The following is a 23,131-nucleotide window of genomic DNA, read 5'->3' as shown; positions in this document are numbered from 1 at the left end:
TTTATTTGATAGCTTTTGCAACATAGATTGTTTTAATTTTTATAAACTCAAATATGGTTATCTTTTGTTTCTGGTTAAGAAACAGATTGTAAGTGTTGTTCTAACTTTTTGATGCTTTATTTATTATATTAAACATTTATTCCATTTGGAATTTGTCTTTTATTTATAATATGGGATTGGGGACTATTTTTTCCCAGATGGATAGCAGTTGTACCAGCACTACTATTAAATAATCAGTCTTTCCCCATAGAACTGAAATCATTTTATCATATATTGAAATAGCATATAAACTAGATTTTATTCCTGGGTTCTCTGTTCTGGTCCCCTAGTAGATCTATTTATTCCTAGACTAATACTTCATATTGATTTAATTACAGTGTCTTTGTAGGCTATTTCCCTTCACTATTTTTTTCCTTCATTTATTTGCTTCCTTGGGCATTTATTTTCTCTTTAAACTTTAAGATACTCTTACTCATTTAATTGAAAATATATCTGTTTTTTTTTTATTATTTATTTAAAGATTTATTTATTTATTTTAGAGAGAGAGGGAGAGTGCACTTTTGGGTGTAGGGGCAGAGGGAGAGAGAGAGAATCTTAAGCAGACTCCAGGCTGAGTGTGGAGCTTGATGCGGGGCTCAATCTCATGACCTGAGCCGAAATCAAGAGTTGGATGATTGACCTACTGAGCCACCTAGGCGCCCCAAGGAATTATATCTGTTTTTTTAAAAAAAACTTCCCCAATTGTCTTACAAATATGCTTTTTAAAATAAACTTTAGGGGTGCCTGGCTGGCTCAGTGGGTAGAGCATGAGACTCTTAATCTGGGGGTTATGATTCAAGCCCCACACTGGATGTAGAGATAACTTAAAAAATAAATCTTAAGAGCACTTGGGTGTTGCAATTGGTTAAGTGTCCACGTCTTGGTTTCAGCTTGGGTCATGATCTCAGGGTCCTGGGATCCAGTCCTGCATTGGGCTTCCCATTCAGGAGGGAATCTGCTTGAGATCTCTCTCCCTCTCCCTTTGCCCCTTCCACTCATGCTGTCTCTCTCTTTCTGCATCTCTCTAATATAAATAAATATTTAAAAAATAAAATAAAATCTTAAAAACACCCAACAACTTTATTTTTTAGAACAGTTTTAGATTTACAGGGAAAATTATAAAGATATTACCAAGAGTTTCCGTATACTTCTCACCCACTTTGCCCTATCAACATTTTACATTGGTATGATACATATGTTACGATTAATGAACCAGTATTGATGCATTAGTATTAATTGAAGTCCATAGTTTTTTCAGATTTCTTCAGCTTTTACCTAATGTTCCTTTTCTCTTTTAGGAACCCATATTTTACTTGCTATTTAATTCTATACTTTTATGATATTAAGAGAATTGATATTAAATCTTCTCATCTAGGGGCACCTGGGTGGCTCAGATGGTTAAGCGTCTGCCTTCGGCTCAGGTCATGATCCCAGGGTCCTGGGATCGAGCCCCCGCATCGGGCTCCTGGCTCAGGGAGGCTTCTTCTCCCTCTGCCTCTGCCTCTCTCCCTGCTCATGCTTTCTCTCTCTCTCTCTCTCTCTCTCTCTCTGTATCTCTGTGTCTCAAATGAATAAATAAAATCTTTAAAAAATCTCATCCAAAAATATGGATTTCTTTTCATTTGCTCAGATTTTTAAATTTATTCTTCAATATGTTTTTATGATTATCATATTGATTTTGTGCTTTCCTTGCTGACTTTATTCCTAAATCTTTGTCTTAGTCAGTTTGGGCCGCTGTAACAAAGTCCCATAGACTGGGTGGTTTATAAACGACAGAAATTTATTTCTCACAGTTCTGGAGGCTGGAAATAAGAGATTAGAATGCCAGCATGGTCAGGTTCTGGTGAGAGTCTTCTGCTCGGTTCCAGATAACCAACTTCTCATTCTATCCTTACATGGCAGAAAGAGAGCTAGCTAGCCAGCTCTCTGGCCTCTTGTTACAAGGGCACCAATCTCATTCATGAGGGCTCCGCCCTCACGATCTACTTACCTCCTAAAAGCCCCACCTCCAAATACCATCATATTGGGGATGAGGCATCAACATATGAATGGGGGGCACATTCATTCCATAACAATATTTTATTGACTTTTTCACGATTGTGTATGGAACATTTCTCCTATTTCTATTTCTGTGTGCTTATGCTAGAATAGGGAAAGCCTAGTGACTTTTATCTTATATCAGAGTTATCTTATAGAATGTTCTCATCAATTCTACTAATTTTTTTTTTGGTAAACTATAGTTATTGGATTTTGTAAGTACACAAATATGTAATTAGCAAAAATAATGTATCCTTTTTTCAGTGTTTATTTCATTTGCCAGACCCATCAAGGCAATGTTGAATAATAGCAATAGTGGGCATCCTGGTCTGATTGTATTTGAAATGGTTTTATTTCATCAAGTAGAAGAGTTTGCTGTTGATTTTTGTTAAATATACTTTATCACATTGAATTTCACTCTTGAATTCCTCAAATTAAGCTCTAATTAGTCACAGAGTGTTATTCTTTTGAATAATTACTGAATATTACTTGCTAATATTTTATTTAGAGTTTTTGCATCTCTATAAGTGGGATTATGGTTTCCTTTTTTAATTTTTACTCTATCAGTTTTGCTGACTTCATAAAATGTATTAGGAGATTTTCCATTCTTTGCTTCATTCTGGAATAACTTAAATAATATTGGAGTTACTGTTATTAAGTTAGCTGAAACAAGTTATGAAATCACTTGGTCCTGGTGCCTTCTCAGTGCTGGGCTATTAACCACCTTTCCAATCTAGTCTATTGTAATTGGTGTGTTTGAGTTTTCTACTTGTTCCCAGATTCATTTATGTTTTTTTTAAAGATTTTATTTTTATTTTATTCATGAGAGACAGAGAGAGAAAGAGGCAGAGGAAGAGGGAGAAGCAGGCTCCCTGAGAAGCAGGGAGCCTGATGCAGGACTCAATCCTGGGACTCTGGGATCACTACCTGAGCTGAAGGCAGACACTTAACCGACTGAGCCACCCAGGTGTCCCCATTTATGTTTTCTTAGGAAATTATCCAGTTTTTCTAGGTTTTCAAATTTCTTGCTATGGATTTTATATTTTATTTATTTATTTATTTGAGAAAGGGAGCGAGAGAGCAAGCACATACAAAAGCAGGAGGAGGGGCAGAGGGGGGCAGAGAATCCTAAGCAGGCTCTGAACCCAGCATGGAGTCCGATGTGGGGCTCAATCTAATGACCCTGAAATCATGACTTGAACTGAAATCAAGAGTCAGATGCTTAACTGAGCCAACGAGGTGCTTCTGGATTTTATATTTTAAAAGTCTCTTTTGTATCTGTGGTTATATATCCATTGAAAATTCCTAATCTTAGATAATTTTATTCGCTCCTCCTTTTTCCTTAATCAGGTTCAGAAGGAATGTATCCATTGGTATATTTTAAAAGACAGCTTTTGGATTCATTGATCATTTCTCCTTTTTTTCTTTTTTTTTGGTTTTCTGTTCATTAATTTCAACCTTCATCTTTACTAACTCCCTCTTTATTTCTTTGTTGATCCTTCTCTAAGTCTTCAACACACATTGTCGTTTCCTTTAGTTTTAGTCTATGTAAGTTAATAATGAAGGTGGTTAAGCATTTCACCCTGAATACAGCTTTTGGTTTGTTCCATAGATTTTGGTAAAATGTGTTCTTTTCATTGCTTTCGGGATAGTTTGTAATTTCATTTTTAGTTCCTCTTTGAATAATAACCAGTGGTCTTCTGGGTATGTGTTTTTTGAAATGTCCAGTGTCCCTCTCTGTCTTTAATAATGTTTTTTGCCTTAAAGTTACTTTATCTGATATTAACAGTTATACACACTTTCTCTCTGTGTTCCTATAGAATATCTTTTTTTCATTGTATCATTTTCAATGTTTCTTTCTCATTGTGTGGTTTTGTTTGTTTTTATTGAAGTAGTTGATGGACAATGTTATATTAGTCCCAAGTGTATCTCATTATGTTTTATGTGTCCCTTGCAAGCAGCATATAGTTAGGTTTTGTTTCTTTATGCAGTCACATAACCTTTGTTTTTAAATTAACACATTTATCCATTTAAGCTTAATGGAATTACTCTTATTTAGAATTAAATTTATATCTTAATATGTTCTTTCCCCCTTGTTTTATTAGTTCTGCTTTCCTTTTCTTCTTCCTAGCCTTCATTTAAATTCACTGTTTTTTATTATTCCATTTTTTTCTCTGTTAGGTTAGAAGTTGTATATTCTTTTGTTTCTTTTACTAGTATTTTCCTAGAGGTACAACATACAACCATAACTGGTCAAAATTTGATATTAATTGATGTCTTTACTCTCTTCCCTAACAATGTGATATCTACAGTACCCTTTAAGTCCATTTACCTCACTCTTTATTTAGATGTTAATTTAAATAATCTATTTTAAAGCTCATAAATTATTTCCAAAAGCCAATATTTTTTGGGGGGTATCTTCTGTGTATTTGCCATTTTTGTTGCTTTTTTTCCCCTTCCTAATTCTCTAGGCTTCTGTGTGGGACTATTTCCATTCTGCCAAAAGATTGTTCTTTAGTATTTTCCTTCATTTGGGCTGTTGGTGATGTGTTACTTCAGTTTTTGTTTCTCTCTACATGTTTCTATTTTACTTTCATTCCTGAAAAATGTCTTTGTTGAATATGACAGTTATTCTTTTCAGTACCCTGTGGATACTATTACAGTGTCTAGCACCCATTGTTTTGTTGTGAAATCGGCTGTCAGTTTTACACTTTGCCTCTTTAAAGCAATTTCGCCGCATTTAAAATGGCAACAAGTAGTAAAATTGCCAGTTTACCGTTTGCGACAATAAATATAACATTAAGACTGTCAGTTGGTTTAGGTGATTTTCCCCACTGATACTTAGTTCTCTGGGTACATATGTGGAGGAGGCATGAAGTGAGGTTCATTGGGGGCTGGTTGTTGCCATCTACAGGGAGCAGAAGTGAGAGAGCAGGGCTGGAGGGCACTTACAAGAGTGTGCCTAGAAGGATGAAGCCTGGAATCTAGTTTGGACAAAATGAGAAATGGGCTGGGAGGAAATTGATGGGCAGTGAGAAATGGTTGTCTTATTCACTTGTGGGTCCACGGACTTGTGACGGCTTTCAGGAGCACTGTTGTGTTGCACAGTGTAGCCAGGAAATCCTCAGAGTCAGCGCAGAAGGGAAGGGATGGAGTGGGGATGTAAGGCATCTCTGATGTTTCCTGCCCCGCTGTGAGTCAGGTGCTCCTGTGGATGGGCTCTTTCACTGACTTTTTTCTGTGTCCGGCGGTTCTTTAACTGGACTTCATCTTATTGCGAAGTGGACTTCCTCCAGCTGTCTGAAATATTAGTGAAATTTTGCACGTTTTGGTGTCATGATTTTCTTTTTTTAGTGCTTTTTATTATGGGATTTTCAAACTTATCCATTGATAGAATGGGACAACGAACCCCACATGTCTATTACCCAGCTTCAGTAACAATTTCTGGCATTCTTTTCTTTTTAATATTTTATTTATTTGTTAAGAGAGAGAGAGAGAGAGAGCACAAGCAGGGGAAGCGGCAGGCAGAGCAGGCAGAGGGAGAAGCAGACTCCCTGCCGAGGAAGGAGCCTGATACGGGACTCGATCCCAGGACCCTAAGATCATGACCTGAGCGGAAGGCAGACACTTAACCAACTGAGCCACCCAGGCGTCCCAGTTTCTGGCATTCTTATTCTACATAGTCCTCCAACTTTTCTTTTGCTTTTCTCATTGTTAGAGTATTTAAAGCCAATTTCCTGCATCATATTATGCACCTGTAAGTTAGGTTGAACAATGTGAAACTGCCAATGTTTGACAAAATGTTGAGGTACAAAGTGGCAATTTCACATTGTTCAGTCTAAAACTTTTACTATTTTTCTCTAACAGAAACTCTATGTATCTGTCAATATATTTTTCTAAACCCACAGCAGATTTATCTCCAAATGTTGAAGTGCATCCCGTCACCGGTCTGTTGCACCTTCCCTGAGCCTTGTCTTCTTCCCAGGGTAGGTCTCTGCCTGCTGGACCGCTGTCATTCCGATGCTTCCTTCTGTCCCTTTCCTGTGGAATGGGTTCCTGTTTTCTTAATCATATTTTCATCGTCTTTGATTTATTCCTTTGTTTTGCTGAAGTATAATTCTCCCTAAGCTTCCCCAGGAAATGTACCAGAGAGACATAAAGTCTGTACCTTTGTCTGCCTTCATTTGCCCTCATACTTGATTGATTGTTCAAGTTATAAAATTCTATGCCCCCGGGATGCTTGGGGGGCTCTGTCGTTTAAGTGCCAAGTCTTGATTTCCACTCAGGTCATGATCTCAGTGTCGTGAGGTGGAGCCCCGTGCTGGGCTCCACACTCAGTGGGGAGTCGGCTGGAGACTCTCTCTCTCCTTCTCCCTCTGCGCCTCCCCCTCCTTGTGCAAGTGCTCTCTCTCTCTTCCAAATAAATAAATAAATAAATAAATAAATAAATAAATAAATAAATAAATAAATCTTTAAAAAGAAATTCTATACCCACAAATCATCACCCACTCAGAATTTTGAAGGCATAGCTCTATGACTTCTTGTGCTGCTGTCGAGAGATTTGATGGCACTCTCCTACAAAGGAGTGGAAATTATATGTTTATTCCTCTCAGGAAGCTTTTTAGATATTCATTGTATCCCTCTTTTTCTGTGTTTCACAATCATCTGCCTCCCTGCTTGTTTTCATTTCACTTTCAATGCTGGCTTCTCAGAGGAGGAGAATTGTCTCTAATGATTTCTTGCCCGTTGTCCCCTTGGTTCTCCTCTTCTGAAACTTGTGTGCTGACCTGATCCTCTAATTTTCATTTTTTTCTCACCTCGTTTCCAAACTTTGTTATCTGGAAATTGTCTCACTTTTGTCTTTCAACTTTCCGATTAATTTTGTTTCTGTTGTGATGTTTTGTTTCTGCTTCATAGCACCCTGTTCTTGTTTTCTTCAGATCTCCCTGAGGGTATTGTGTGTGTGTCTGTCTGTCTGTTTTGTTATCTTCTGCTTTTTGCATTGTTTCTATTTCCTCTAAGTTCCTCCTTTTTTCTTTCACCCTTCTTTGCCTTTCCTTGTTTTTTGTTTCCTTGTTTTCTCTGCTTGTAATACTTTACTTACAATCATATTTCCAGTAACTTCCTCATCAATATGAACAGACAGCCAAGAATAAACAGACTTTTAAAAGGCAAATTTTCTAACATGTAATTATAAACTGTTGGCTGGAGGAATGGTGGAGACTCAGGGAGAGATGGCCTTTTTGTTGGCAAACCTCCAAAATGTTAAATCTGTAGGTCTTGTCTTCTGTGTTTCCTAGTGCCTCCAGATCCAGAGTCTTCTCTGGTGGAGTCAGGAGGTAAGCTGACTTGCTGCTCATTGTTTTTGGTTCTGCAGGCACTTAGGCTGAAGCGTCTTTTGTTTTTCTGTGTAGTTACTTATCCTACAACTGCTTTCCTTTGAATTTATTGAAATATCTTGCTCAGGTTATACTTCCGTATCAGCTGGAACTATTTTCAGCTACAGGTTAATAGAAAACCAGACTTAGAGTAGATAAAACAAACAGGAGTTCATTTTTCTCAGTAACAAGGAGTCTGGGGGCAGATGATTACTGGCCTTGGCTCAGTAGCTCAGTGGTATCAGGGTCAATGTTTCTGTGATTCTCTCAGCCTTTCCTTCGTGGTCAAAAAAGGGGAAAGTGCAGCTACACAGAATATCCATAATTAAGGCCTAAAGAAGGCAGGAAGGGATAATGGTTGTGTTGCTTTCCCTGAACTTGCCCAAACAGACATCTGTGAGTGTTTCATTGCCTCACATATGGTCATATAAATACTCCTTGCTACAAAAAAGACTGGGAAATTGGTTTGGCATATCGATTGCCTGAACAAAATTGGTGTTCTCTTGGCCAGCAAGAAGGGGAGCGCAGTGGGTAGTACGTAAGCCGTGAACGATGTCTGCTACTTTTTTTTGTATCTTGATGCTATCATTTTAATGGGGTTTCAGATAAAAGGAGATATACATGCCATGTTTAATTGCACTGTGAAGATTAAGTGAGAAAATCCACAAAAGCACTTAGCACAGAGCCTGGTACAGAATAAGTAATAAATAAACATTTGCTCTCGTTATGTGACCCATGGTGTTTCATCTTTGCACATGTTTTAGTGGCAGTTGGACCGGCCAGGTGGAAATGCCACTAGGCTCTTGGATGTATGGGTCATCCCTGCAGAGAAACTGGGCTGGAGAAATAAATTTGGTTGTCATCACTATGTGGATAGTGTTTGAAGTTATGTACATGGATGGGATTTTCCAGGGAGAGCTTTTGTGATGACAAGTAAGCAGGAAGCACACATCAGAGAATGTAAATCAAGCTTAACCAACATGATAAATTGGGATGTCATTACAAATAAACATATTTAGATTGTGGAGCCTGAATTTATTCTTCTAGCCTCTACTTTGTGCAATATATTGTTTAAAGTACTGAATTATCAAAAAATTAAACCACAGTTGAGAGAAGTTACAGAGGTAGGTGGTAAGGTCAGACTAAATGTGGTATATTTATAGTTAAATAAATATGGCCTTATTTTCTTCCAGTTATTAAAAAAAAAACACTTTACTTAAGAATGCTATGACATAAAAAATCAGAATTAAATTGTCTTTAAACACATGGGTGTGATTTCTTCCTAAGTTATTGAAATGTGGAATTCAACAGGGACCATCATTTGGAGGTGGCCTGGCTGGGACTGTAGCAGCTCTGCTCTGTTCTTGCAAAGGAGCCAGCAGCATCCCAGGACACGCTGCAGATGTGTGTGCTTCCTTCCCCTTCTGTGTTTCATTTTCTTGGAAGGAATGACTGATAGCTTTCTTCTGCAAATTGCACTATATGATTCCAATTGCGGCGGTAAGGTCTGCCAACATTTTTTGATGGGTAGAAACCATTTGAGTCTATTGTTTCAGTAAACCTCCTTCCCCCTCCCCCAAAATTCAACAAAATATTTTCTATTTCTTGGTAATCATTTAAAATCAATGTATAGAGTTAGGATTCTGGCATAAACTTTTGACATCTATACAAATCTATACAAAATATATTTTTCTTAGATGGTAATTCTGTAGAAAAAAAACAAACCCTCAAAATACAAAAACTAAAAACATTTGCATTTGGAGACATCGAGCCAAATTCTAAAATTAAAATTACATCTTGATTGGTACATAGTTTTAAAACCATATGTCCTGTATCTGTACCCTGCACTTGAAAGCATCATTGATGGGCTGGAGTATGTACTGTAGAGAGTGATCAAACAGATATGTGGTCTGGAGAACTATTTCACAATACAGAATATGCTTGAAGGCATTGAGGATATTTAGACTGGAGAAAAGAATACTTGAGGGAATCATGATCATTTACTTCAAGTGTTTGAAGGGCTGATACATGGGTAAAGATAAATGTTCTCTGTTGTTCCAGAAGGTGATAATTTTGGGTATAGCAATGGGTAAATTTGTTTACTTCAGTTCACCTTGACAAAGAATTTTCCCATAAAGGCATCTAATATATCGAGTGGAATTTTAGCCGTGACTAGAAATGGTCTACAGGAGGGATCGGCATACTATAGCCTTCCGGCCAGATTTGGCCCACTGCCTGTTTTGTAAATAAAGGTTTTTGGGAGCACAGCCACGCCCATTCATTCATGTTTTGTCCACTGTGCTTTTGTGTTACTTTGGCACAGTTAACAATTGAAACGGAATCCAGATGACCACAAAGCCTCAAATATTTACTATCTGTCCATTTACAGGAAGAGTTTGCCAACGCGTTCTGTAGATATCAGACAAGTCAAGGGAGTTGTAGAAGATCTAACTCATTGGTTGGTAAGTTAGTGTAGGTGACGCCCTAGGTCCTGTCCAACTAAGATTCTGTGGTTCTCTATAGAACTGATAATATACAGGGACTTAAAATGGGTTCATAGTTAGAAGAGAGCCCAAGAGGGGGCGCCTGGGTGGCTCAGTCGGTTAAGCGTCTGCCTTCGGCTCGGGTCATGATCCCAGGGTCCTGGGATAGAGCCCCGCATCGGGCTCCCAGCCCTGCCATCTCACACTCCTTGTGTTTATCTCTTCCACAGATACTTAGCATTTGTGTGAGATGTGAATTTTAACAGCCTTGTGCTTTAACTATGAAAATGCCATTGTTTTGAAATTCTAGTTGTTACAGTAATGGATTGGAATGAAGCACTGGATTTTGTAAACAATTAGGTAGTGTCAGATCAAAGTTATTTAAAATTTTTAAAAATAACTTTTCTCTGGCAGACCATTAGTGGCATGAATTTTTATGTAATCAAAATTGCTAGTTTTTCCTAACTTTTTCATCTGAGAATCTGAAAGCATTTAGCTAATATTTTTATGCCTTATTCATCAGTGTTTCTTATACAAGTACATGGGATTATTAAGAAAATTCCTTTGAATGTTCTGTATGAGTGTGGGGGTGTGTGTGTGTATGTTTTCCATTGGATGTTCTATTGAAATACAGAAGACTTGGACATTTTTTAAGACAAAAATTCATTGAGGAGGTCTAATTTTGGAAAAAATTTTAGTGTGACCTGATGGTATTAAATCATTCCAATGGGAAATTAGAATCATAAAAAATATTTACAGTGGAGTTGGAGTTCTCACATCAGGTTTTAGACCTCAAATACTAAGTCATTTATTTTCCTTTGAAATATAACATCTTTATTAAAACTACTTAAATTCATGGTTTTTGCTTTAAAGTTTACATTTTAGATATGTGAATTTAGTAAGATAATCATATTTAAGAAATGCATAATGCAGCACTAATTACTTTTTAAAAAATTAATAGATTTTATTTTTAAGAGAAATTTTAGGATTACAGAAAAATTAAGTACAAAAAGTAGAGTTCCCATCCATCCCCTCACATCTGCCCCCACCCTAACCCCACTGCCCGTTTCCTTTATATTATGAACATCATACATTAGTGCAGCACATTTGTTACAGTCGATGAGCCAATATTGATACATTGCTATTAACTAAAGCCCATAGATTACATTGGAGTTCCTTCTTTGTGTTGTATATTTTGTGGGTTTTGACAAATTATAATAACACATATCCACCATTATAGTATCATACAGAATAGTTCTACTGCCCTAAAAATCCCGTGTTCTGCCTATTTATTCTTTCCTCCCTCTCCCTAGCTCCTGCCAACCAGTCATGTTTTTACTGTTTCCATAGTTTCACTTTTTCCATAATGTCATATAGTTGGAATCCTATAGTATTCAGCCTTTTCAAATGGGCTTCTTTCACTTAGAAATATGCTTTTAAGATTCCTCCATGTCTCTTCATGGATTGAGAGTTCCTTCCTTCTGTGTGTGTGTGTGTGTGTGTGTGTGTTTGTGTGTGTGTGTGGTTTTGGAATTTATTTCAAAAAACAGATTTTGGTTAGATGGTAATTGTATACATTGAATTTTAAAAGTTACAGAAACAGTGATTTTTTAAAGCTTTTTTTTAAGACTGCTTTTTTAGAGAAGTTTTAGGTTTATAATGAAACTGAGAAGAGGCCTAATGATATCCTTTATATGCCTTCCCCCACACATGCAGAACTTCTCCAATGATCAGTATCACTCACCAAAATGGCACCTTTTTTTTTTTTTTTAACCAAGGATGAACCTGCATTGACACATCGTAACCACACAAGGCCCACAGTTTACCTTAGGGTCCACTCTTTTCATGGGTTTGGCTCATTTCATTTTATAGCTCAATGGTACTCCACTGTATGGATGTACCACAGTAAATTTATCCATTTAGTTGTTGAAAGACATCTTGGTTGTTTCCAAGTTTTGGCAATTAAGAAACTAATTACTTTTAAAAATATAAATAAAATAAATACACTTTTAAAGTATTTATTGTTATATATTTTAAAGTTAACTTACATATGAAAATGTAAGCATAAAATATTTTTTAAAGATAGCTCAATTTTTCAGCAGCTTGAATCCTATTTCATTCCACCCACTACAAAATAAATGTGTTAATTTTTTTTTAATTTGCAGAAGGTTTACATGGTTTTTCCAAAAATTCAAATGCTATAGAATTATATGGGCTAAAAGATGTAGGACTTGCCTGTCTTTCTAAGATCATAGTCTTACACATTTTTAGTTATGGGTATAACAACATGTGTATATGTTAAAAATACATGTGGTATAATCCTGTTATTATAAAAAGCCCACAACTGTATATGCCCATATGGTTACATTTATTTCTTTATCATTTACAAAGATGGCATCATGCTATACATATTGTTCTACCACTTTTAAACATTTCACAGTACTGTGTATTGTGGATATCTTCTTTTAAAAACTGAAGTATAGTTGACATACAATGTTACATTAGTTTCAGGTGCACATCATAGTGATTTGACAAGTCTATACCTTATACTATGCTCAGCACAAGTGTAGCTACCATCTGTCAGCATACAACACTGTTATAGTACCATGGGTATCTTTTCATGGCAGTAAATATTCTTTTAAATCCCTGCAGAGTATTCCACTGTATGGATCACTCATAATTTAATCATTCATCTATTACTGGACATTCATATTGTTGTAATTTTTTGCTACTATGAATCTTGTTGCGGTGAGCATCCATATTTATATATGTATTTCTTTTTCATTTATTCTATAATTATTTGGCTTGTTATGTGTGCCAGGTAATTCCAGGTGCTGGGATTCAGCAGTGAGCCAGAGATGACGGACAATTTCTTGTGTGGGGAGACGCACAATAAACAAATAATAAATAAACTAGATATTTTCAGATAGTAGTAAATGCTGTGAAGGGAGTAGTGGTGGTTTTCCTACTTCAGATGGATGGCCAAGGAAGAGGTTTCCTGTGCAGCTGACATCTGAGCTGAGAGCTGCATGGTGTAGAGGAGGCTGCCGTGCGTTGAGCCTGGGGGCATGGCGGGGGCAGGGACAAGCAACTGTGCACCAGGCAGGGCAGTGGGAGTATCTGCCTAGTACAGGCAATGAGGGTGCATGTGTGTAGGGAACCTGAAAATGAGAAAACCAACTGAAATCGGTTCACTTTTTATTATCATTCTATGCCAGCAATTCTAACCGGTAACATCCTGTTCTCTGCTACCTTCCCCCACCACAACATTGACATTGTGTGCTTGTCACTATATCCCTATAGTTTTGAAGTATTGATTCCCAGACATGAGTCAAACAAAGGTTATGTGCATTTTAAATGTAAATTGGTGGTTCACTTTTAATTATAAAAATTATTAAGTATTTTTCAGATAAATACTGAATAAACTAAGGACTCATGAATGAGGAAGTTTTGTTCTATGTACTTTTGTAAGTAAATGTATAGATTTAGGTAATTTAAGTGAATCAAGACAATTATAAAAATTAAGAGATGGAAATGAAATAGTCATCCATAAACTCACTGTTTAAAAATAAATACAGGGGTGCTTGTGTGGCTCAGTAGGTTGGGCATTGGGTGTCTGCCTTCTGCTGAGGTCATGATCTTGGGGTCCTGGGATTGAACCCTGCATGGGGGGGGGGAGGGTCGCTGCTCAGCGAGGAGTCTGCATAAAATCTTTTAAAAGATAAATACAAACAAACAGATACTATTTTGATTCATAATGGAACTATTTCTGCTTCTGTTTCTCTTTTACTGAGGTATTAAAGTCAAGATCCTAGTGGTTTTAGAAAATACTCAAAATTAGGAAATTACAGAGCTGTTAGGCTTATCAGAGTTCACCTAATATTTTAACCCTATTAAGGTCCTATTGAAACAGGCATCTCAGTCAATCATGTGAAGAAGGCACACCTGTGTGTGTGGTGGGACTTGCAGAACGGGGCCTCAAATATAGTAATCCATCAGGTCTCTTATTGGATTATGACTTTGGGGGATAATTTTAAATAGTTAAAATATTCTATCATGATAATGTTTTCTCCAGCAGATATTTAGTATGTGTCTTTCCATGTCCCTCTGCTAGGTGTGGGGGTACAAAGATGATTGAAGGTATTGTGACAAGTCCAGTCTAACTGGGGAAAAAGAGGCAAACAGGTGGATTCAGCACAGGGTGGGGCCTGGGAATGGAGCTCGGGGGAGGGGGAGTGCATGGTGCTAGGGTGCCCCTCCTGCCCTGGGGAGCTGTCCAGGCCGTGCCTCCCTTCTGGGCTCTGCCACTGTTTTCACTGACTTTTAATCCTTTTGCCACACCATGCTCTTGCACCCTTAGGACTTTTGCAGAACCTACTCTCTCTGCCTGAAATTTTTATCTCCAAACCTCTCTGATGATTCCCCACCCACCCTGTTACACCGTCTCTGCACATGCTCTGCTTCTACAGCTGTTAGGAAGAATTGCTTGCTTCCTGTCCCCACCTCCTCCCCAAGAGAAAGTTTTCAGCTGTAAGTTAACAGAAAACCTGATAAACAAGTGGCTCAAACAGACGGGTTGGTTCTTCGCAGAGATAAAGGAGGCTGGAGGTCAGGGGACGTGGGAGGTGGTTGTCTTATTATCCGTGTCAGGTGTTTGGAGTGAAGGATTCTCTTGCTTTTTACCTCGTGGTTATAAAATGACCGCCCCATCTTCTAGCCTCACCCACGTTCAAGGCTGAAGGAAGGGATGGCTCTGGGTCTATTCTTTTTTTGTCTTGGAAGCAAACTTTCCCAGAAGCCTGCAGCACACTTTCTTATTGGTGCCACTGACCTACTGTAGCTGTGATCAGCTTTTCCAGCACATGATACAGAAGGTAAGGGTTTTGGGTTTTTCTATGAGATGGTCAGTCCGGTGCAGCCACAAGAAGAGACAGAGCAGCTTCAGAAAAGATTTTATTATACTTCAGCTCCTAGAGACAGAGGGTCACAGGGGAAAACACCAGCATGGTCAGGAGGGAACAAAGGGAAGGATAGGCCAGAGCCTGTATTAGGGCTTCCAAGGGAAGGGCAAGATAGGGCATGGTGAACAGTGGAGAATTGGGTAGTTTGAAGAATTCCAGAGGGCTTTGGGTTTTAGTTGCCTGGTACCTGGCCCTGGGATGTTTAGGGAGAGGAATATTGCTTCCTGGGATCCACAGGTATGATAGAGGAGGTTGTAGGGCTCTGGATTGGTTTGTTTGCATATTAGAGGAGTACTCAAGGCTGAACTCGGCTATCTCTAAGAACTGGTTAGTCCCTAGGAGGGGCATTCTCCACTTTCCACACCCTCAGCCAGAAGGTTTTTTTAAGATGTCAAAACATAATATCAGAAAGTAAAAAAATATATATATACACAAACAATGCAGTGAGAGAGAAGGGGTAATTAAGACATGTTGGGTTTGCTGTTAAACAATGTCCATTACAGCCCTGGAGATTCATTACAGGAAGGGATTGTCCTGTTCTTCCTTGAATTCCCAGTGCCTTGCACAGTACCTGGCACACTGCATGGTGACATATAGATCAGGAGAAGAACAGAGAAGGACATCCCAGGAGAAAGGAATCTTCAGTACAAAGGCACTGATCCAAAAGAGCCTCCTTTGTGTGTTTGGGGACAAGTGACGGGAGCAAGGCAGAGGACAGGGACTAGCAGAAATTGAGGCTAGAGAAGTAGTTTGGGGTCAAACTGTAAAGCTCTGAGTGTCACGTTAATTTGTCCTCTCCCTGTATTAGCACTGGGGAGTCACTGGAGAGTGTCAGGCAAGGGAGTGACAATAGGTTTTGTGGGTTAGATACTCAGTGTGATGGTAGTGTGATGTAGGAACTGGTACGAGAGCATCTGGCATCCGGGAGGCTAATTAACAACGTCCAACTGTGGTTTGTTAGGGTAGAGTAAGAATAATTTGGGGAATTTGGAGAATGTCATTTTGAGGTCCTCATCTAGAACAGTCATCCTCAAAGTATGACCCTGGCCCCTAGCATCAGCATTACATGGCTGCTGGTTAGAAATGGTAATTCCCGGGCCGCTACTGAATCAGAATCCCTGGGGCGGGTCCAGCAGTTTGTTGGAACAAGCCCTCAGGTGACTCTGAAGCACCTAACGCTTGAGAACCACTACCTAGAGCAGCAGATACCTGAAGGGATGAGCGAGATCATCTGGTCTGAGGCAACCAGTCTGCATGGCAGAATCACCTGCGCAGCTTTTTTTAATGTCTGTGAGGTTGGGCCCCACATCAGAGCAATTAAATAAAAATCTTTGGGGGTGGGAACCAGACACCAGTTCATCTCTCTTGCTCCCCGGGCATTCCAATGTGCAGCTAGAGCTGAGAACTAATCTTGTGGAACCCCTATTGATGAGAAAACTCAGGGCTGGAAGTCCTCTTGCTCAAGGTCCTACAGCAAGTTCAGGTGAGAGTCATTTCCTTCCTTTCTCTTGCTTCCTTCCTTTCTCTTGCTTCCTTCCTTTCTCTTGCTTCCTTCCTTTCTCTTGCTTCCTTCCTTTCTCTTGCTTCCTTCCTTTCTCTTGCTTCCTTCCTTTCTCTTGCTTCCTTCCTTTCTCTTGCTTCCTTCCTTTCTCTTGCTTCCTTTCTCTTGCTTCCTTCCTTTCTCTTGCTTCCTTCCTTTCTCTTGCTTCCTTCCTTTCTCTTGCTTCCTTTCTCTTTCGTTTCTCCCTCTCCCCCCCTTCTCTCTTTCTTTTCCTTCTTAGCATGTGTGCCCAAGGGTGGGGAGGGGCAGAAGGAGAGGGAGAGAGAGAATCTTAAGCTCCACACACATTGGACAGCCCAACACGTGGCTGGATCTTAGGACCGTGAGATCATGACCTGAGCCAAAATCAAGAGTGAGACACTTAACAGACGGAGCCACCCAGGTGCCCTCAGAGTCAGTTTTTTAAGCTGTCTTCTCTGTGCTGTGATGAACACTATCCCCGCTTTTTAATAAATTGCTCTAAGAGATTGGTTTTTAAATCATTCACAGTGACAAAACTGCCAAGTTATTAGAGGGGAAAAATAAGTTACAGACAGGATTATAAAAAATTACTTTCTCCTCTTAGTTAACATTACTTCACACTTGAGAAAGTTACCCTTTTTATAAAGGTGTTTTAAAAATATTTTTTCCACATCAATGAAAAGTAGTGTGTAGATAAGATATGGATAAATAGTGCTTTGTCATTTGTGTGTTTAAGTAATGAGAACCTGTTTTCAAACTCTAGGTGGAGCTCTTTGGTTTATATGTGTTTTATTTATAATTTTTGAGAGTCTTTGTTTAAAAGGTATTTGGGATTCTTTTTAAAAAGACATTAAAAGGGCGCCTGGGTGGCTCAGTTGGTTAAGCGACTGCCTTCGGCTCAGGTCGTGATCCTGGAGTCCCGGGATCGAGTACCGCATCGGGCTCCCTGCTAGGCAGGGAGTCTGCTTCTCCCTCTGACCCTCTTCCCTCTTGTGCTCTCTATCTCTCATTCTCTCTCTCTCAAATAAATAAATAAAATCTTTTTTAAAAAAAGACATTAAAAATTTGTAAGTATTTTTAAACACTTCTCAAGTCTCCTTTTCTTGCTTTAGAGCCATATTGATAAAAACTTAAATTTTTGTTTTATCCCTTGCCCAAAGAATCCAGGCCTCAGTCATTTTCCAAATCCATCTTAAATCTGTATTGTTATCTCCTAGTGTTTAATGAATGGGATGTTTCCTTGGTTTTTGTTTCCCATAAGTCTCAATGTTGAAATAGAATTGAGGTAAGGTAGGATTCCTTTTGTTGATGGAGAAAGACTTTGTGGAGAACAAAGCTGTTGCTATAGTAACTTCTTCAGCTGTTTTTATCCCATTGTGTACAAAGGCGTGTTAACAACTACCTTCCTGTAAACAAAAATGAAATATTTTGCTGCCACTTCTTTTTCTGTTCCCTGTTAACTAGCTCGGTATTCTCCTTCTGCTGGGAGTATGCTTGAAGCAAAATTTCCAGAATAGGCGGCACGTTATTTTTGGATGGCACAACTCAGTGGTTGTGGTCCCTGGACCAGCAGCATCAACATTGGCATCACCTGGAAGTTTGTTAGAAATACCTATTCTTGGATCCCACCTAAGACCTACCTAACCAGAAACCCTGGGGGTAGGGTCCAGCAATGTGTGAGAGCCCCTGGTCTAAGCCATTTTGAAAAGATGAGAAAATTCCATACTCATTGATGCTGTGCTCATTTAAGGGTTCTCAAGTGCTTTTAAAATCACCTTGGGATTTTGTTAAAAGGCAGAATTCTTACTGAATAAGTTTGAGATGGAGCCTATTACTGTATTTCTAACAAGCTCCCAGCTGATGTGCATTTTTCTTGTCCATGGATTAAATTTTGAGTAGGGAGGATGTTGACTAGGATATTGATTATACTCATGCCCACATACAGGAGTCATCTATAATTTATCAAGATATACTTTTGATTTGGTATGCCTAAAATCATTGAGTTTTCCCTTATCAGTCACAGTGTGAAGAGGCTATTTCTAGAATATAATGCTGTCTGTGACTCACCCTTGTTAAATGCTACAAAAGGGTATTGTTTGCCAGAATCTGTCTCTGAGACCCTCTATGCTAAACGACAGACACACTTGTGGATTGCATTACTTTTTTTAATTGAGGAAACTCGTTTATTCATGGCATGTTAAAGCTAGAGACACAATTCTGAAGTTTGGTGTTTGTAGGCAAAATAATTTCAGCCAAAGAGAAGTGGTTCACAAGTGTTGGGAATCAGTCATTGCTCCATATTTATTGAGCACCTGCCATGTGAAGTTTTGCTCTGGGCACTTAAATTAAAAAACAAAACAAAACAAAACTGAAGTCCTTAACCTTGGAGATTACAATCTGCCTGAGGAAATAAAACCTATGCCTGTGAAAGTTAATTACCAATATAGGGAACATTCTGTCAAATGGTAAAGAAGACCAAAGGATAGCTATTGGCTGAGGAGGTTAAAACTATGGAGTCTGGGCTCTGGGGGTGAGTATAATAATTTGGCTATTTAGAGGAGAATGAAAGAAGGGGACTCCACAAAAGATGAGGTGACATGGGCCAAGTCATAGCTTCCAGGAGTGAACCTTCGATGCACTTGGGAACAGAGGAATAGTTCAGACCACACAGAGTTTAGACTTCTTGTTTTGGGGACATTATGAAGGTGAGCTGGAGGCTGGTTGGTAAGGATTTAATTGCCAGGCTTCTGAGTTTTGACTTGAATTCCTTGTGTACCAAGGAGCTACTGAAGAAGGCTTTGGTGGGGGGCGGGGTGTGTGTGAATGACCCCATCATGAGGATTTAGAAAAAGTCATTAAGGAAATGTGCAGGATGAATTGAAATGGCAAAGACTGGAGGCAGAAACACTTGTTGGATTGCATTGGGTGGCCTTGGCAGTAGGCCTGAGAGAACACTGCAGGAAATATGAGGAAGAGATTTGGGAAAGGAGCAATCTAAACTGAAAATACAAGTGGATTAAAAAGTTAAGATAAATTCATATAAATGGCAACTAGGGGCATTGGGGACTATATGTCTATCCTTTTGAGATCCTCCTTTCGGCAGACAGCCTTTTTTTCCCCCCATAACCATCTTGAAGACACTGTGTAGATTAGGTAGCTTAAGAAATACTACTTTTCTAATGGTTTGAGTTTTATGTCTTACTACACTCGCATTTATCTTGTAGGTTTTGTATCTCCCTTTATGGTGCTCTGTCTTCGTGCAATCATGAGTATGTTTTGCATACTGCCAGTCACAAATTCCCAAGCTGTTAGGTAGTACTTTAAAGGCAATCATCTTAAAATGTTAAATCTAGAAGGAATCTGAGAAGTAATCTAGCATAACACACACACATTCTCTGTCTTTCCCTGTCTTCTTTCTCTCTTTGGAGATAACAGAAGTCCTCTAGAACTTGAGGCAGAAGGAAACTGCACTTGAAAATAACGACTAGTATCACCATGCCTTGTCCATAAGAGGGTTTACAAAGCTGTGTCTGATCTGATCACAGGTGCCTCAGGGTGGGGAGGGGGGAGGTGGTCGTCCTGGTATGAATAGAGCATTCTGAACCACTCTTCCAAAGAGTCTCCCTCCCTATTCTACCCCAGGGGAAAGCCAATGCACCTTTGACCTTAGGGAGAGGGATATTTATTGACAGCTAATGGCCATTTGCAGATTAGCTCTCCCCAAATCCCTGGAACCATTATAAGAGTTTTGAGTCAGAACCACCCAGCCTAACTTACTGAAGAAAATACAGTGCCTTACTACACCAAAATGCACTAGTGTGAACTCTATTCTAGGTTTGCTCCTGTGCATTTTAGTTCAGACAGTTACATAGCAAAATTGAAGCCTTAACCAGTGGTGCCTCACAGTTGTGTTTATGAGGGTGCAGCCTCAATGATCGGCACGCCGTCAGCTAGCCAAGGAGAAGGAAGAGTGTCTTTTCCATATGGCTGTGATACTGCCTTGAGAGCGTACAGAGCATTATGTAAAATCTTGGATACGTGATCTGGTGCATTGCTGATTGCCTGTTTCCTGTAGGTAAACATTCATTCATTCCATGAAGTATCTACTGTATATCAATCAGGTAGAGTGATGGAGCTATGCATACAAAGATGAGTAATGTAGTCTCTGCCCTCAAAGACTTGAGGAGTGATGGACAAATGAACACAGAATATGTATACAGGATGAAGCAAGATGAGGATTTGACCGCAAAGTGTCTTGGCAGCTGTGTGAAGGACTTCACCCTTCTCAGAAACTGAGACCCTCCTGCTTCCCTTGTTACTTCCTATATGCTGAGGTGACATTCATTCTGATACTGCGATATTTTATTATTGCTCAAACATGTCCGCATCTCCAGTTTGGCTGACACTTCTATCCTTGTGAAATCTGCCAAACACAGAACTAGGGAATCTGATTGTGGGCCAGACCAAGGGCCTGAATGAGATGCCTGACCAGTACTCACCTTCTTAACTAGCAAGGTAGGTAGGCTGCCTTGTTTCTCATCTTGAAGTGCTCCCAGAACCACAGACCCATGAAGATTTTTACAGCAGTTTGGCTTTTGTACTCCCACCTTTCATACCACCCCTGTGTTCCATTTCTTAGTTGGACATTGACCATCCCAGTAGCCCTGGTCATGTGAAGCTGACAGAGCTCACAGGCAGGGAAGGGCAGTGGCCCCTCTTGATAAAGGAATCCCCCCCCTTTTTTTTTCAAATGCTCCCACCAGTTCCATTTGTTGTAGCCATCACAAAAGCTAGATGGCAATGCTTAGGTCCCTTCCTCATTACTACATCTGTTGTCTTTCTGCTTCCAGCTTTGGCTGCACATTAAAATATACCCAATGTATCACCACTTGTTTCACCAAACCTTGTTACATTTAGTCGGAACATTTTTCTGGATAATTCAGTTATCCAACACATCCATTATTTCTCCCGGCTCACCAACTGAGAAATTTGACAAACCTATTTCTGTATCATTGCCCAAGTAATTGATGACCGTATTGAACAGGACAGGGCTCAGTAACGTGATTGAGACGTATATAGACAAATGTGCAAAAACATAATGATGTAATTATTTTAGACATTGTATTATAAATATTTTCAAATGAATAGAAACTGGGGGAATAGCGTAATGAACACCTACCTCTAGATTTCATTTTTTTAGATTTCTGTCTAATACTTTTCTAGATTTCTGTCAAAAATATAGATACTAATTTTTTTTTTCTGGGTTTGGTTAGACCAGCTGTGAAAGATACTTGAGGGACTGTTGGGGGGCATTTGAATATGGCCTGGGAACTAAAGAACCTTAAGGAATTCAGGTTAAATTTGTTAGGTATGATAGTAACATCATGGTTATGTAGGAAAGGACTTTGTTTTTCAGAGCTGTATTGAGCTGTAGTGAAGTATTTGAAGTATAAATGTTGTGATGTCTGTAATTTTATGTACAGTACTTCAGACTGTCATGAGGAAGCCTGTGAGGGAGGGAGTTGCATGGGAGATACCTAAAGAGAGTAATAGCTAATGGTCTGCTGTCATTCTGTACATATGTAGTTGTTTTGAGTCTGGAATATTTTGGTAAGTTCTAAATAACAAGCCAGTTTTTTTTTTTTTAAAGATTTATTTATTTCAGAGAGAGAGAGTGTGTGTGTGGGCGGGGGGGCAGGCAGAAGGAGAGAGAGTCTTAAGCAGACTCTGCACTGAGCATGGAGTTCAACACATGGCTCAATCTTACGGCCCTGAGACCACATCCTGAGCTGAAACTAAGAGTTGGACACTTAACCAACTGTGCCACCTAGGCGCCCCCAAGCCAATTAAAAAAAATTTACCATATTATATGCAAACCAGAAACTCTCCTCCTCGTCTCTGTGCCATCCCAGAGCCTCATGCAATCCCATTTCCCCACCCCTAGTATTATTGTAATTTATAATAAAGTGTTTGTATATTTTGCTGTGGACCTCTCAAAACTGTCCACTTTGCTGTTGGCTCTATCCAAACATGCCCCAGACAAAACCTCTGTGTCGAATCTGCTACATCAAAATATTCAATAGAGGAAAACAACATGAATGGTCAATTAGGGACCATAAAAAGTAATGGGATATTACCAAGGGAAGTGTTAATAATATAACTTTACACACATAACTAGGATAATATTTAGACAGTTGTAATAGAATCAATTATTATATATTGGCAGAGTTATTTAAAAAATATATATGGTAATCATTGAATTAAAGTGTTAAATTCCATTTAATAAAGAAGAACTGTGAAAATGAATATAAAACATCTCTTGGGAAAAGGTAACATGGACGGTAAGACACCAGTACTGGAGAGGATGATTATTATAGATAATACATTAGTTGTAGTCTGGCTCTATTTGTAACCATTAGAAATAAAATTTTAAGTATTGCAGTTCTCTGGAGATCTAAGGATGACAAAGGCAAAATTTGTATCACACACATTCAATTAAACAGCGTATAAAATGGGCAACCAAGGTGAAACACGGGTATGGTGGTCCAAAACTTTATTTTTGGCACCAGTTTCCATCCCTTTAAACGTGTTGGGATTTGTAAAACTTGATTTTGCTGCTGAAGGGGCCAATTAGGAATGTTAGAGGTGGGGTGGGTGGTGTGTGTGTGTGTGTGTGTGTGTGTGTGTGTGTGTGTGTGTGTTTTACCTAAA

At 39.0% G+C, this 23,131-nt stretch overlaps 1 protein-coding gene across 3 annotated transcripts in view; it reads left to right on the top strand.

Moving 5' to 3' along the window:
• The window catches only part of ACYP2 (acylphosphatase 2), a 162,096-nt gene that overhangs the window by 16,937 nt on the left and 122,028 nt on the right, over positions 1 to 23,131 (top strand). The window contains exon 4 of one of the 3 annotated variants that reach the window (XM_088026536.1): positions 7,386 to 7,402. The exons of 1 other annotated variant lie outside the window; for it this stretch is intronic. In XM_088026536.1, coding sequence (XP_087882662.1) covers positions 7,386 to 7,402 — 17 coding nt within the window. Of the gene's footprint in view, positions 1 to 777; positions 780 to 7,385; positions 7,403 to 23,131 lie in introns of all 3 variants that reach the window. One more of the 3 variants, XM_088026537.1, reaches the window with a different exon arrangement.

This window comes from Eumetopias jubatus, unplaced genomic scaffold (assembly GCF_037043125.1).
Source record: "Eumetopias jubatus isolate StellerSeaLion01/CBP00866 unplaced genomic scaffold, mEumJub1_p1.0 scaffold_9, whole genome shotgun sequence".
NCBI lineage: Eukaryota > Metazoa > Chordata > Mammalia > Carnivora > Otariidae > Eumetopias > Eumetopias jubatus.
The sequence above is the reverse complement of the archived record's forward strand: the minus strand, read 5'-3'. Positions and strand labels throughout refer to the sequence as shown.